Source organism: Symphalangus syndactylus, chromosome 2, assembly GCF_028878055.3.
Source record: "Symphalangus syndactylus isolate Jambi chromosome 2, NHGRI_mSymSyn1-v2.1_pri, whole genome shotgun sequence".
NCBI classification, from domain to species: Eukaryota; Metazoa; Chordata; class Mammalia; order Primates; family Hylobatidae; genus Symphalangus; species Symphalangus syndactylus.
In genome coordinates this window covers 129924986-129940774 of record NC_072424.2, presented here as the reverse complement: position 1 = coordinate 129940774, position 15789 = coordinate 129924986, and the positions used below count along the sequence as shown (strand labels likewise).

The window sequence follows — 15789 nt, the reverse complement described above, 5'->3', positions numbered from 1 at the left end:
GCGGGAAGGCCTGGACTGGAGAGTTTGACAAACGGGCAGTGTTGGACAACATGAAGGAGACTTGTTTAGTTTAATTTAATTTTCACTGGCACTAAGACACTGGATATGAGTTAATGTGTAGATAAGGTGCTATAAAAAAGATCAAGCTCTGCTGTGGTTCCTGCCATTTTTTAAAATTCTACTTTTTTATTACAAAAAAATTACATGTGTCTGATTTTTAAAAATTAGGTAATAATTGAACTATGCAGAGCAAAAAATGAAATTTCCTTTATTGTACCATCCAAATTCTCCTATATTCTCAAGAGGTAACCATTGTTACCAGTTTGCTATGTAACCTTTCAAAACATAACCACACAATAGATGTTTTATTTTGTCAGTACACAGAGATCTACCTCATTCTATACTGCCAATCTCTACCACCTGCCCTGGACTATTCCTCTCCAGAGCACTTACCGCTACTTTGCATATTAGATATAGATTTCTTAAGTTGTGCATTATCTCTCTTCTTCTACATCTTAATTTACATGGGTTTTTATATATTACACATTTAATCCTTTGCTACATATGTTTCAGCATGAACAAGATAAAGCCAGTCAAAAGTGCCATGCTTTTGTAGTGTGTGTTTCTCTTTCTGTAAGACATTCTGTATCCTCTTTTTTGTAATCCCTTATAGTACATTTGGGAAAGGGTAGACATTGGATGTAGTTATGGATGGGGTTAAGAAAGAGACAAGGTACTGAGATTATAGTCCTACCTCTGCAGATAGATGTGGATTCAGATAACATTTTTGGGTACCCATAATATTCTGGTCATTGTGCTTGATGCCTTGACACTCATTGCTTCCTTTGGGCTCCAATAAATATGGAGAGTTTGTATATTTTCCATTTTCATAGTGAAAATGGAAACATAGAGCATTATCTGCTTAAAGCCACACAGATAATCAGTAACAGAGTCAGTTTTGAACTCAGCTCTTCTGATGACAACAGCATGTTGCCTCCCCTGGCAATGAGTGTGGGCATACCTTCACATTGTTCATCAGCGCAACTTTCTTTTTTTCTGCTTTTCTTTTTTTTTTTTTTTTGAGACAGAGTCTTGCTCTGTCATCTAGGCTGGAGTGCAGTGGCGTGATCTTGGCTCACTGCAACTTCTGCCTCCTGGGTTCAAGCAATTCTCCTGCCTCAGCCTTCCGAGTAGCTGGGATTATAGGAGCCTGCCACCATGCCCGGCTAATTTTTGTGTTTTTAGTAGAGACAAGGTTTCACCATGTTGGCCAGGCTGGTTACAAACTCCTGACCTTGAATGATCCACCCGCCTCGGCCTCCCAAAGTGCTGGCATTACAGGTGTGAGCCACCACACTCGGCCATCAGTGTAACTTTCATTTTTTCTCTGGGAATGAAGAAGAGTGTTTCTTTTCTTTTTCCCTCCAATTTCCTACATCAAAAACATCTATGCTATTTGTTTTTATTCCCATGATAGGACTGGGAAAAATGTGAGAAAGGAATAGCAGATTCCCTGGAGAAACTACGAACTTTCAAAAAGAAGCTTTCCCAGTCCCTACCAGATCACCATGAAGAGCTCCATGCAGAACAAATGCGTTGCAAGGTAAATTACTGAACTGAGATTTTCACCGTCACCTATCTGTGTGCCTCTGCTGGAATAATGTCTTTGGGGCCATAATCCAGTCAAACTCTTAGGTTATCTACATGCAGATACAAGATCCTAGTATATGACATAAGGGCAGGCAACTCATGTGAACCTTGTATTGCTGATTTATTGCAGTTGATGAAATTATAGACTAGTTTATGGATTACTCCAAGGAAGCAAATGAAAATTTAAAACACATTAAAAGGTATTTAAAAGCTGAGTCAAGAGCAATAAAGTCATCTTTTTAAAACATCCACACTGGGGAGTCATTCTACCAGAAGAATCTAGTCTACAAGAAGGGAAAAAAAAAAAAAAGGATCAACAGCCTGGAAAATCTGCAGACAGTGGCCCTCCAAAGAACACACCCTGCCCTCTAGACCATTATGCAAGGAAAGGGGGAAAAATAGCTTATCTCAGTGACTGCATAGAGACACACAATCCCTAAACTGCTCAGGGCTCTAAATACTTAAAGATTATGATCAACACTTCAAATGGTACTTGGAAGCAAGTCAGTAGCTAATACAGACCACTCCCTGGATTATGAGCTCACAGAGACCAACACAATTCAGTGGCTATAAGGGTCATGCCTTTCACATCTTTGTAGCCAAGTGAAATGTCCAAACAGCAGTTCTTTGCTGAGCAATAGGCTGATCATATCAAAAGTACCTTTAAAAATGTTTTTCTTTCAAATTAAACATGCCCTTATGTTCCCCAGTCATTTGCAAATTATTGCTCTAGGGTAATTCTGTTAAAAATTAGCATATAGTTAAATGACTTAGGTTTTAATTAGAAATTCCCTGCCTCACTTTGGCAAAGAAATCCTAAGCATTTAAGAGATGATAATTGTTAAAGAGCTCTAGAAATCATGAATAGTGTGGCTATAAGAATTTTTTCTTCGGTTGTAAAATCTAAGGATATTATTTGAAACTTGAAAAAGGCAGATTTAGGAAAATTAAAAGGTAGTATATTTTACATCATGGATGGAAAGTGAAAGAGTACTATCCTGAGCTGTTACATTCAGACGTATGCAATGGTTACAAAGATTAAAAAGCACATTTTAAACCTGTGATGATAAATTTATTAAAAATAATTAAAGAAGCCGGGTGTGGTGGACCAAGCCTGTAATCCCAGCACTTCGGGAGGCCAAGGCAAACAGATCATTTGAGACCAGCAGTTCAAGATCAGCCTGGGCAATATGGCAAGACCCCATATCTAAAGAAATCTGAAAATTAACCAGAGTGGTGGTGCTTGCCTGTAGTCCTAGCTACTGGGGAGGCTGAGGCAGGAGGATCACTTAGGAATCTGAGGCTGCAGTGAGCTATGATCACACCACTGCATCCAGCCTGGCTGACAGAGTGAGACCCTGTCTCTAAAAAAATAAATAAAATAAAAATTATTAAAGAAAACTTCGCAAAGCAGGAATGGGCATTTATTAGGGGCTGTGACTATATTGGTGTTATCTCAGTTGGCATTAACACAAGCTCGTGAAAACATTTATTATTGCCCCTTTTCAGATGGGAAAACTGAGGCTTCTGGAAATTTAATAACTTTTCAAAGTCAGTAAATATCTGGGTTGCCTGTATCTACAGGCTATATTTTTGCCACACTGACTCGTTTAATGGGTTGGTATACCGTGCATCTGAAACAGTTGGTTTTTGGTGGTGGTGTTGTTATGTATTTTTTTTTAAATCCATATACAAATCTGATGCTCGTGTTGGGGGGGTAGAAATTGGTGTGAAAAGTGGAAAATCTTTCCAGTGGTATAACAATTGAATATGTTTAGGAGTATTAGCAGAAATGTCGCATATTTAATTAACCTCTTTCAGCCAAATACTGTTGCCGTGGGGCGTCATTTTTTATCTCCCAAAAAACATGACAGTTACAAACACACGCTGCTATTGAGTGTGTAGGTTTAAAAAACATATTTTAGTCTAGTCCTGCTACTCTTCCCCAAACTGCCCTTAGCAGCAAAACAAGGCAATTACCTGGAAAATTCAGGCTAAAATCTTGTTTGCCTAAATTGCTTGGGAAGTTAGCCTCAGACAGCACCGCTAATTGCCATTGCCTTTGGAAACCTTTCTACCGTGTAAAGACATAAAGGGAGGGGAAAAGGCACACGAAATACTCTATTTATACACAAAACTAGCTGGAATCTAAAAACAACAGCTGGTTCTACAAATTGCAAAACTGGTAATTGGTCAAAATATTGTAAAAACTAATGTCAACTCATTCAAATATTGCTATATGAATTTTTTTCTTAAATCATTCCCCTAAAAGACAGAGTACATAATCTTTTTTTAGTAACTTAAAGAAATGTCTGATCCTGCAGAAAATGTATTCAGTGCATTGTTTTAAATTGAGTAGTAACAGCAAGAGATCTTCTCAGCTATTACGTTATAAGTATAGATCACAGAATGTAGCAACTCTATAGTGTTTGAAAATGAAAGTTAAATTTAGGTGTCTGTTTTTAAAAATATTTCATCAGTGTGATCAGCAATTCAGGACAAAAAGAAAGGATAAGTTAGAGGTTTATGAAGTCAGTCTAAAGTAAAGAAGATCAATACAGTGATTAAACTTCAATTTAGGAAAAAAATTTTTAAATCAATAAAATGATAAGTAGATGGCAGAAAGATTCTGCAAGCAATCATACTTTATCAGAAGGACTTAGCAATTTATCAAATTATGTGGAAGCAAATGAAATACGGGCAAACTTCATTTTATTGCACTTTGTTTTAATGTGTTTCACAGATACTATGTTTTGTTTTTTGGGTTTTTTTTGTTTGTTTTGTTTTTTTGTTTTGTTTTGTTTTGTTTTTTAACAAATTGAAGGTTGTGGCATTGCTGCATAGAACAAGTCTACCAGCACCATTTTTCCAACAGCACGTGCTCACTTTATATGTCTTCATAATTTTGGTAATTCTCACAATATTCCAAACTTTTTCTTTACTGTTATATTTGTTACAGTGATCTACAATCAGTGTGATCTTTGATAGTACTATTGTAATTAGTGGCACCACACACTGTGCCCATGGAAGTCAGCAAACTTAATTCATAAATGTAGCATGTGTTCTGATTGCTCCACCAACAATGTTCCCAATCTCTCTCCTTCTCTTCTGGCCTCCTTATTTGCTGAGACACAACAATATTGAAATTAGGCCAATTAATACAGTGGCCTCTAAGTGTTCAACTGAAAAAAATCTCATGTCTCTCACTTTAAATCAAAAGGTAGAAATGATTAAGCTTAGTGAGGAAGACATGTCAAAAGCTGGAATAGGCCAAAAGCTAGGCCTCTTATGCCACAAACAGCCAGGTTGTGAATGCAAAGGAAAAGTTCTGAAAGGAAATTAGAGAATGACACTCCAGTAAATGCGTGGATGAGAAGAAAGCAAAACATCCTTATTGCTGATACAGAGAAACTTTGAGTGGTCTGAATAAAAGATCCAACCAGCCACAACATTCCTTTAAGCCAAAGCCTAATCCGGAGCAAGGTCATAACTCCCTTTAATTCTGTGAAGGCTGAGAGAGGAGAAGTAACTGCAGAAGAAAAGCTGGAAGTGGGCAGAGGTTGGTTCATGAGTTTTAAGGAAAGAAACCATCTCCATAACATAAAAGTGCAAGGTGAAGCAGCAAGTGCTGATGTAGAAGCTGCAGTAAGTTATGCAGAAGATCTAGCTAAGATCATTGATGGAAGTGGCTACCCTCCCTCCCTTCCTTCCTCTTTCCTTCCTTCCCTCTTTCTTCCGTCTTTCCTTTTATCCTTCCTTCCTTCTCCCCTCCCCTCCCCTCCTCTCCCCTTCCTGACAGAGTTTTGTTCTTGTTGCCCAGGCTGGAGATAGATCAAACAGCCCTATGTTGGAAGAAGATGCCACTGAGAACTTTTATAGCTTAAAAGAAGTCAATGCGTGGCTCGAAAGCTTCAGAGAAAAGTCTAACTCTCTTGTTAGGGGCAAATGGAGCTGGTGACTTAAAGTCAGTGTTCATTTACCATTCTGGAAATCCTAAGGCCTTTAAGAATTATGCTAAATCTACCTGTGCTCTATAAATAGAACAATAAAACCCAGATGGCAGCATATCTGTTTACAGTACAGTTTTACTGATATTTTAAACCCACTTCTGAGACCCACTGCTCAGAAAAAAAAGCCTTTCTTTCAAAGTATTACCGCTTCTTGATAATGCACAGTCACCCTAGATATCTGATGGAGATGGAGATGTACAAGACTAATGTTGTCTTCATGCCTGCTAGCACAATATCTATCCTGTGGCCCATGGATCAAGGAATAATTTCAACTTCCAAGTCTTATTATTTAAGAAATACACTTTGTGAGGCTATAGCTGCCATAGATAGTGATTCCTATGATGGATCTGGGCAAAGTAAATGGAAAATCCCATGGAAAGGATTCATCATTGCAGATGGCAATAAGAACATTCGTGATTTGACCTGAGGAAGCAGAGCAAGATGGCTGAATAGAATTCTCCACTGACTGTTCTCCCTGCAGGAACACCAAATGTAACAATTGTCTACATAAGAAAGCGCCTTCATAAGAATAAAAAATCAGGTGAGCAATCACATTACCTGGTTTTCAACTTCATACTACAGAAAGAGGCAATGAAGAGGGTAGGAAAGGCAACCTTGAATTGCCCACACCACTTCTTCTTTTCTATGCCCCAACAGCAGCCACATGGCACGGAGAGAGAATCTGTGCATGTCGAGGAAGGAGAGCCCAGCAATTGCTCTGCATTGCATTGGAGCTCAGTGCTGCCAATAACAGGCAGAACTCAGCTGATGCCCACGGAGGGAGCATTTAAACAAGACCTAGCCAAAGGGGAAGCTCCCATCCCAGCCAACAGAATCTGAGTTTTGTCAAGCACTTGCCATCATGGGCTAAAATGCTCTGGGGTCCTACATAAATTTGAAAGGCTGTCTAGGCCACAAGCACTACACTCCTAGGCGGGTCCTAGTGCTGTACTGGGCTTGGAGCCAGTGGACTTGGGGGTACATGACCCAGTGACACACCAGCAAGACAGCTAAAGGAGTTGTTGTGCCAATCCTCCCCCAAGCCCAGGCGACACAGCTTGCAGCTCCCAAAGACACCCCTTCCTTCTGCTTGAGAAAAGAGGAAAGAGTAAAGAGGACTTTGATTTGCAACTTGGACACCAACTCAATTACAGTAACATAGGGCACTGGGCACAGTCATGAAGCCATCATTCCATGCCCTAGTTTCCAGACATTTCTAGACACACCCTTGGCCAGAAGAGAACCTGCTGCATTGAAGGGAAGGATCTAGTCCTGGAAAGACCTATCACCGGCTGACTAAAGAGCCCATGGGCCCTGGATAATCAGCAGTGTAACCAGATAGTACACACTGTGGGCCTTGGGTCAGATTTGGAGACATGCTGGCTTCAAGTGTGACCTAGCACATTCACAGCTGTGGTGGCTATGAAGAGAGTCCTCTTCTGCTTACGAAAAAGAGAGGCAAGAACAAAGGGGACTTTGTCTTGTAACTTAGGTACCAGCATAGCAACAACAGGGAAGAGCACCAAAGAGGCTCCAAGGGTACTCAATTCCAGGCCTTGGCCCTCAGGTGGCATTTCTGGATCTACCTTGGGCCAGAGGGGAGCCCACTCCTCTGAAGGGTAAGTTCCAGGCCTGGCAGCGTTTACCACAGGCTGAGTTGAAGAGCCCTTGGGCCTAATGTAAACATCAGCAATGGCCTGGCAGTATTCCCCATGGTTCTGTTGTGGCAGCGGACATGGGGAGGGACTTCTCAGCCTGGGACAGGGAAGGGAAAAGTGGAAAGGACTTTTTCTTATGGTTTCAGTACAAGCTTATCTGCAGTAGAACAGAGCACCAGGTAGATTTCTAAGGTTTCCAACTCCAAGCCCTGGCATCTGTGGACCACCTGGGGCCAGGGGGAACTCACTGCCCTGAAGGGAAGAACACAAGCCTGTATGGCTCCTTCACCTGCTGATTGTAGACTCCTAGGGCTTTGACCAAACATAGGCAGTAGCCAAGTAGTGGTTACAGTGGGCCTTGGGAGAGAGTCAGTGCTGTGCTGGCTTCAGGCCTAACCCAGTACAGTTCCAGCAGTGGTGGGGGATCCACAGGGGTACTTGTAACTCTCCTGCCCCCCAGTACCAGGCAACTCAGCACAGAGAAAAAGACTCTGTTTGTTTGGGAGAAAATAAGGAAAGAGAACAAGAATTTCTGCCTGGTAATCCAGATAATTCTTCCAGGTCTTATCCAAGACCACCAAGGTGGTTCCTCTATCAGTCTGCAAGAACCACAGTGTTAGTGGGTTTGGGGTGCCCCCTAATGCAGATTTGACTGCAGTGACTAAAAACTTAGGTCACAACACCCAAGTCCCTTCGAATACCTGGAAAACCTTCCCAAGAAGGGTAAATACAAACAAGTCCCGACTACAACTACAATAAATACCCAATTCTTCAGTAGCAAGACACCAGCAAACATCTGCAAGCATCAAAACCATCCAGAAAAATATGACCTAACCCAACAAACACCAATAAATAAGACACCAGGGACCAATCTTGGAGAGACAGATATATGTGACCTTTCAGACAGATAATTCAAAATAGCTCTTTTGGGCTGGGTGCAGTGGCTCACACCTGTAATCTCAGAACTTTGGGAGGCCAAGGTGGGTGGATCACCTGAGGTCAAGAGTTCGAGACCAGCCTGGCCAACATGGAGAAGCCCTGTCTCTACTAAAAATACAAAAATTAGCCAGGCATGGTGGCATATGCATGTAATCCAAGCTGCTCAGGAGGCTGAGGCATGAGAATCGCTTGAACCCAGGAGGCAGAGGTTGTATTGAGCTGAGATTGCATCACTACAATCCAGCCTGGGTGGCAGAGCAAGACTGTGTCTCAAAAAAAAAAAAAAAAAAAAGAAATTTAAGATAACACAGAGAATGAATTCAGAATCATATCAAATAAATTTAACAAAGAAATTGAAATAATTAAAAGGAATCAAGCAGACATTCTGAAGTTGAAAAATGTAATTGACATATGGAAGAATGCATCAGAGTCTCTTAATAGCAGAATTGATCAAGCAGAGGAAAGAATTCATGAGGTTGAAGTAAGCTACACAGTCAGAGGAGACAAATGAATAAGAATAAAAAACAGTGAAACATGCCTACAGGATCTAGAAAATAGCTTCAAAAAGGCAAATCTGAGACTTATTGGCCTTCAAAAGGAGGTAGAAAGAGAGATGGGGGTAGAAAGTTTATTCAAAGGGATAGCAGAGAACTTGCCAAACCTAGAGAAAGATACCAATATCCAAGTACAAGAAGGTTATAGAACATCAAGTGGTTTTAACCCAAAGAAGATTACCTCAAGGCATTTAATAATTAAACTTCCAAAGGTCAAAAATAAAGAAAGGATCCTAAAAGCAACAAGAGAAAAGAAACAAATAACATAAAATGGAGCTTCAGTACATCTGGCAGCAGACTCTTCAGTGGAAACCTTACCGAACAGCAGAAAGTGAGTGACATTTTTAAGGTGCTGAAGAAAAAAACCTTTTACCCTAGAATAGTATACCCAGTGAAAACATCTTTCAGTCATGAAGGAAAAATAGACTTTTTCAATCAAACAAAAGCTAAGGGATTTCATTAACATCAGACCTGACCTACAAGAAATACTAAAGGGAGTTCTTCAATCTGAAAGAAAAGAATGTTAATGAGCGATAAGAAAGCATGTGAAAGTGCAGAACTCACTGGTAATAGTAAATACACAGAAAAACACAGAATATTATAACATTGCAATTGTGTTGTATAAGCTATATCTTTTTTTTTTTTTTTTTTTTTCGAGACGGAGTCTCACTCTGCCACCCAGGCTGGAGTGCAGTGGCAGGATCTTGGCTCACTGCAAGCTCTGCCTCCTGGGTTCATGCCATTCTCTTGCCTCAGCCTCCCGAGTAGCTGGGACTATAGGCACCCGCCACCATGCCTGGCTAATTTTTTGTATTTTCTTAGTAGAGACAGGGTTTCAGCATGTTAGTCAGGATGGTTTCAATCTCCTGACCTCATGATCTGCCCATCTCGGCCCCCCAGAGTGCTGGGATTACAGGCGTGAGCCACCGCGCCTCGCCTGTATAAACTATATCTTAAGTAGAAAGATGAAAAGATGAGCTGATCAAAAATAGTAACTACAACAACTTTTCAATATATAGGCAAGTATGATAAGATATAAATAAGAAAAAACATGGCTGGGCATGGTGGCTCACACCTGTAATCCCAGCACTTTAGGAGGCCAAGGTGGATCACTTGAGGCCAGGACTTTGAGACCAGCTTGGTCAACATGGTGAAACCCTGTCTCTAACAAAATTAAAAAAAATTAACCAAGTGGTTAGCAGCATGCGCCTGTAGTCCCAGCTACTCAGGAGGCTGAAGCACGAGAATTGCTTGAATCTGGGAGGCAAAGGTTGCAGTGAGCTGACAAAGTTAAAGTGTAGATTTTTACTAGTTTTCTTTTTGCTTGTTTGTTAGTTTGCTCATTTATGCCATCAGTATTAAGTTGTCTTCAGTTTAAAATAATGTGTATTAAGATATTATTTGAAAACATCATGGTAACCTCAAGTCTGAAAACATTCAGTGGATACACAAAAAATAAAAAGCAACAAATTAAAGCATACCAACAGCGAAATCACCTTCACTGAATGGAAGACAGGAAGGAAGGAAGGGGGAGAAGACCATATAAACAACCAGTAAAAAACAAATAATAAAATGGCATTACTAAGTCCTTACTTATCAATAACAACATTTAATATAAAAGAACTAAACTCAAAAGACATTGAGTGACTGAATGGATTAAAAAAAAACATAAGACCCAATGATCTGTTGCCTACAAGAAACACACTTCATCTGTAAAGACACAGATAGACTGAAAATAAAGGGATGGAAAATGATATTCTATGCAAATGGAAAGCAAAAAGGGCAGGAATAGCTATACTTATATCAGACAAAATAGATTTCAAGACAAAAACTATAAAAAGACACAAAGAAGGTCATTATATGATGAAAAAGGGGTTAATTCAGCCAGAGGATATAACAGAAGTTATAACATTTGTAAATATGTATACATCCAACACTGGACCACCCAGGTAAATATATAATATATATTTATATGTTTGAGAACAGCCTGGTCAACATGGCGAAACCCCATCCCTACTAAAAAAACAAAAAAATTAGTCGGACATGATGGTGTGCTCCTGTAGTTCCAGCTACTTGGAAGGCTGCAGTGGGAGAATCACTTGAACCCAGGAGGTGGATGTTGCAGCGAGCCAAGATCACACCACTGCACTCCAGCCTGGGTGACAGACTGAGACTCTGTCTCAAATAATAATAATATACATTTAATTTTTTTCCTTGGTTATCTGTCATGCTCATGTATCCAGGTATATAAAGCAAATATTATTGGAGCTAAAGAGAGACATTAGACCCAAATACAATAATAGCTGCAGTCTTCAACACCCCACTTTTAGCATTGGACAGATCATCCAGACAGAAAATAAACAAAAAACCACTGGAGTTAATCTGCACTACAGACCAAATGGACCTAATAGATATTTGCAGAACATTCATCCAACAGCTATAAAATACACATTCTTCTCCCCAGCACATGGATCATTCTCAAGGATAGACTATATGTTAGGCCACAAAACAAGTCTTAAAACATTCAAACAAAAATGAAATTATATCAAGTATCTTCTCTGATCATAATGGAATAAAACTAGAAATCAACAGCAAAAGGAATTTTGGAAACTATACAAACACATAGAAATTAAACAATATGTTTCTGAATGACCAGTGAGTCAATGAAGAGGTTAAAAAGGAAACAGAAAAATTTCTTGAAAGAAATGATAATGGAAACACAACATACCAAAACCTACGTAATACAGTGAAAGCAGTACTAAGATGAAAGTTTATAGATACAAGCACCTACATCAAAAAAGAAGAAAAACTTCAAATAAATAACCTAACAATGCATCTTAAAGAATTAGAAAAGCAAGAGCAAACCAAACTCAAAGTTAGTAGAAGAAATAATAGAGCTTAAAGCACAAATAAATGAAATGGAAATGAAGAAAACAATACAAAAGATCAATAAAATGAAGTTTATTTTTTGAAAAGATAAACAAATTGACAAACCATTAGCCAGACTAAGAAAAAGAGAGAAGATCTAAATGAAAAAGGAGACATTACAACCAATACCACAGAAATTTAAAGGATCTTTAGCGGCTATTATGAGCAACTATATTCCAATAAATTGGGAAACCTAGAAGAAATGGATGATTTCCTAGAGACATACAACCTGCCAAGATTGAACCATGAAGAAATCCAAAAGCAGAACAATAACAAGTAACAAGATTGAAGCCATAATAAAAAGAAGCCCAGGACCTGATGGCTTCACTACTGAATTTTACCAAACATTTAAAGAAGAACTAATACCAATCCTACTCAATCTATTCTGAAAAATAAATATATATTATATATTTATCTGGGTGGTGCAGTGTTGGATGTATATATATTTATAAATGTTATAACTTCTGTTATATCCTCTGGCTGAATTAACCGCTTTTTCATCATATAATGACCTTCTTTGTGTCTTTTTATAATTTTTGTCTTGAAACTTATTTTGTCTGACATAAGTATAGCTATTCTTGCCCTTTTTGCTTTTCATTTGCATAGAATGTCGTTTTCCATCCCTTTATTTTCAGTCTATGTGTGTCTTTACAGATGAGGTGTGTTTCTTGTAGGCAACAGATCATTGGGTCTTATGTTTATTTTTAATACTTCCAAACTCATTCTACAAGGCTACTATTACCCTGATAACAAAACCAGACAAAGACACATCAAAAAAAAAAAAGGAAAATTATAGAACAATATCTCTGATGAACATTTACGTAAAAATATTCATTAAAATACTAGCAAACTGAATTTAACTGTGCACTAAAAAGATGATTCATCATGACCAAGTGGAATTTATCCCAGGGATGTAATGATGGTTGAACATTCTCAAATCAGTCAATGTGTACATCAGATCAACAGAATGAAAGACAAAAGTTATATGATCATTTCTATTGATGCTGAAAAGCATTTGATAAAATTCAACCTTTCCTGATAAAAACCCTCAAAAAACTGAGCATAGAAGAAACATAGCTCAACATAATAAAAGCCATGTATGGCAGATCCACAGCTAGCATCATACTGAATAAGGAAAAACTGAAAGCCTTTCCTCTAAGATCTGGAACACAACAAGGATGTCCACTTTCACCACTGTCATTCAACATGTTTTCACTTATGTGTGGGAGTTAAAAATTAAAACAGCTGAACTCATGGAGATAGAGAGTAGAAAGATGGTTACCAGAGCTTGGGAGGGTACATGGGGGCTGCAGGGGTGATGAGGATGGTTAATGGTTACAAAAAATAGAAAGAATAAGATCTAGTATTTGATAGAACAACAAGGTGAATATAGTCAGTAAGAGTTTAATCATACATTTTTAAATAAACAAAAGGGTATAATTGGATTGTTTGTAACACAGAGGATAAATGCTTCAGGTGATGAATACCGTATTTACCTTGCTATCATCTATTAAAATATATCATATACCCCATATATATGTACACCTACTATGTACCTTCAAAAATTAAAAATAAATTTTATTTTCACAAAAGCAACATTTGTGATTCATGGGAGGAGGTCAAAATGTCAACATTAACAGGAGTTTGGAAGAAGTTGATTCCAGCTGTCGTGGATGACTTTGAGGGGGTTCAAGACTTCAGTGGTGGAGGGAGTAACTCCAGATGAGGTGGAAACAGCAAGAGAACTAGAATTGGAAATGGAGCCTGAAGATGTGATTGAGTTTCTGCAATCTCATGATAAAACTTGAATGGATAAGGAGTTGCTTCTTATGGATCAATAAAAAAAGTGGTTTCTTCTGAGATCAGACAAGATTGGGCACGTTTAGGGTGGTATGGCCATCAACAAGAAAGTGGCTTCTTGAAATGGTATCTACTTCTGGTAAAAATTCTGTGGCTATTGTTGAAATGACAACAAAGGATTTCAAGTATTACATAAACTTAGTTGATAAAGTAGCAGTAGGGTTTGAGAGGATGACTCAAATTTTGAAAAAAGTTCTGTGAGTATAATGCTCTCAAACAGCATCACATGCTACAAGGAAACGTTTTGTAAAAGGAAGAGTCATCAATTCTGCTTAAACTTCATTGTCTTATTTTAAGAAATTGCCAGAGCCACCCTAGCCTTCATCAATCACCACTGGATCAGTCAACGGCCTTTCACATTGAGCCAAGACCTTCCACCAGCAAGAAGATTATGACTTGCTGAGGCCTCAGATGATCATTAGCATTTTTTAGCAATAAAGTATTTTTAAATTAAGGTATGTACATTGGTTTTTTTAGACATATGCTATTGCACATTTTATACACAATAGCATAGTGTAAACATAACTTTTATATGCACTGGGAAACCGAAAAATTTGTGACTCACTTTATTTTGATATATACTTTATTTCAGCAGTCTGGAACCAAATCTGTAATATTGTCATGATATGCCTCTAGATCCCAAGTTAGATATTTAAATTGAGGGCTATACAAAGGAAATTCTATCAAGAGGGGATTCAAAAACACTTCAGAAATCATTGTCAGGAGATGTCCATGGGTATTCAAGTTTGTTTTTTTTATTTAGGAATTAGAAAATGCAGTTGGGAGCTGGACAGATGACTTGACCCAGTTGACCCTGCTGAAGGACACCCTTTCTGCCTATATCAGTGCTGATGATATCTCCATTCTTAATGAACGCATAGAGCTTCTACAAAGGCAGTGGGAAGAACTATGCCACCAGGTAAGATAAGTTCTAAAAATGGAATTATCTTGATGATGGAAAATTGGGAGATGAATTTGAACATCCGATGGGTTAACCCACATGTGGACCTGGCCCATAATTCTTAGTACGGACAAAGGAAGAACACTGTGGTTACTACCAGAACATTTCAGATCAATACATTTATATTTTACCACATTTCAGAAAAACCTAAACTAGATTCTTTTTCTTTCACTTTCGCTGGCTGGCATTATATATATATATATATATATATATATATATATATATATATATATATATTTTTTTTTTTTTTTTTTTTTTTTGGAACGGAGTCTCGCTCTGTCACCCAGGCTGGAGTGCAGTGGCGCAATCTCGGCTCACTGCAAGCTCTGTCTCCCGGGTTCACGCCATTCTCCTGCCTCAGCCTCCCGAGTAGCTGGGACTACAGGTGCCTGCCACCACGCCCAGCTAATTTTTTGTATTTTTAGTAGGGAGGGGGTTTCACCATGTTAGCCAGGATGGTCTCGATCTCCTGACTTTATGATCCACCCGCCTCGCCCTCCCAAAGTACTGGGATTACAGGTGTGAGCCACTGCACCTGGCCGCTGGCATAATATTTTTAAGAGAAAGCACAATGTTATGGTTCAAAGGTGTGATTTTACTGGGTAGATATACTTGAAACGTGAAAAGTACTGTTGTATTTGCAATATTAGCTAATACTGTGGAGCTGGTTTTGTGCAGGGAATATTTATTATCACTTTTAATTTACTGTAGTTGTTTCCTGGTAATTTATATTCATTTATTTTTAGTCATACTTTATTCATTTATTAAATACCTTCTATGTGCACAACATCTTAAAAAAGATCCCAGATTGACTTTGAGTTGGAAATGAAAGGGAAAGATTGGTGGAAACGCAGTGAGAAGACATCCTAGGCAAAGAGGAGAAACAGATTCAAAGGCTCATAATGAAGAACAGACCCAAATGCCTTGAGGTTATGTTCTCCAGGAAGCAGGGGCCTGTCTTTGTTTCTTCTATACCCTGAGGGCCCTGCCTGGCACATAATAGGCTGTGATACATCTCTGTTAAATGGATCAGTCATCTTAATTATTGTGATGTTAACAAAACTGTAATAAATGTCCCTGTCATCAAGTTTAAACTTGATCTGAGACTAAAATCAGTCTAGGAGAATGTGTACAGTTAAGAAGAAAACCAGGCATAAACAGGTAAAAACAATGTATAAAACTGTATAAAGGACCCAGGTGTGGTGGCTCATGACTGTAATCCCAGCACT

The 15789-nt window shown here is 38.6% G+C and overlaps 1 protein-coding gene across 10 annotated transcripts in view; it reads left to right on the top strand.

Annotated features, from left to right (window-relative positions):
- The window catches only part of SYNE1 (spectrin repeat containing nuclear envelope protein 1), a 528347-nt gene that overhangs the window by 438061 nt on the left and 74497 nt on the right, over positions 1-15789 (top strand). For all 10 annotated transcript variants that reach the window (XM_063632191.1, XM_063632173.1, XM_055267440.2 and 7 more), the window contains 2 exons: positions 1478-1603; positions 14363-14518. In XM_063632191.1, the coding sequence (XP_063488261.1) occupies positions 1478-1603; positions 14363-14518 (282 nt within the window). The remainder of the gene's footprint in view (positions 1-1477; positions 1604-14362; positions 14519-15789) is intronic.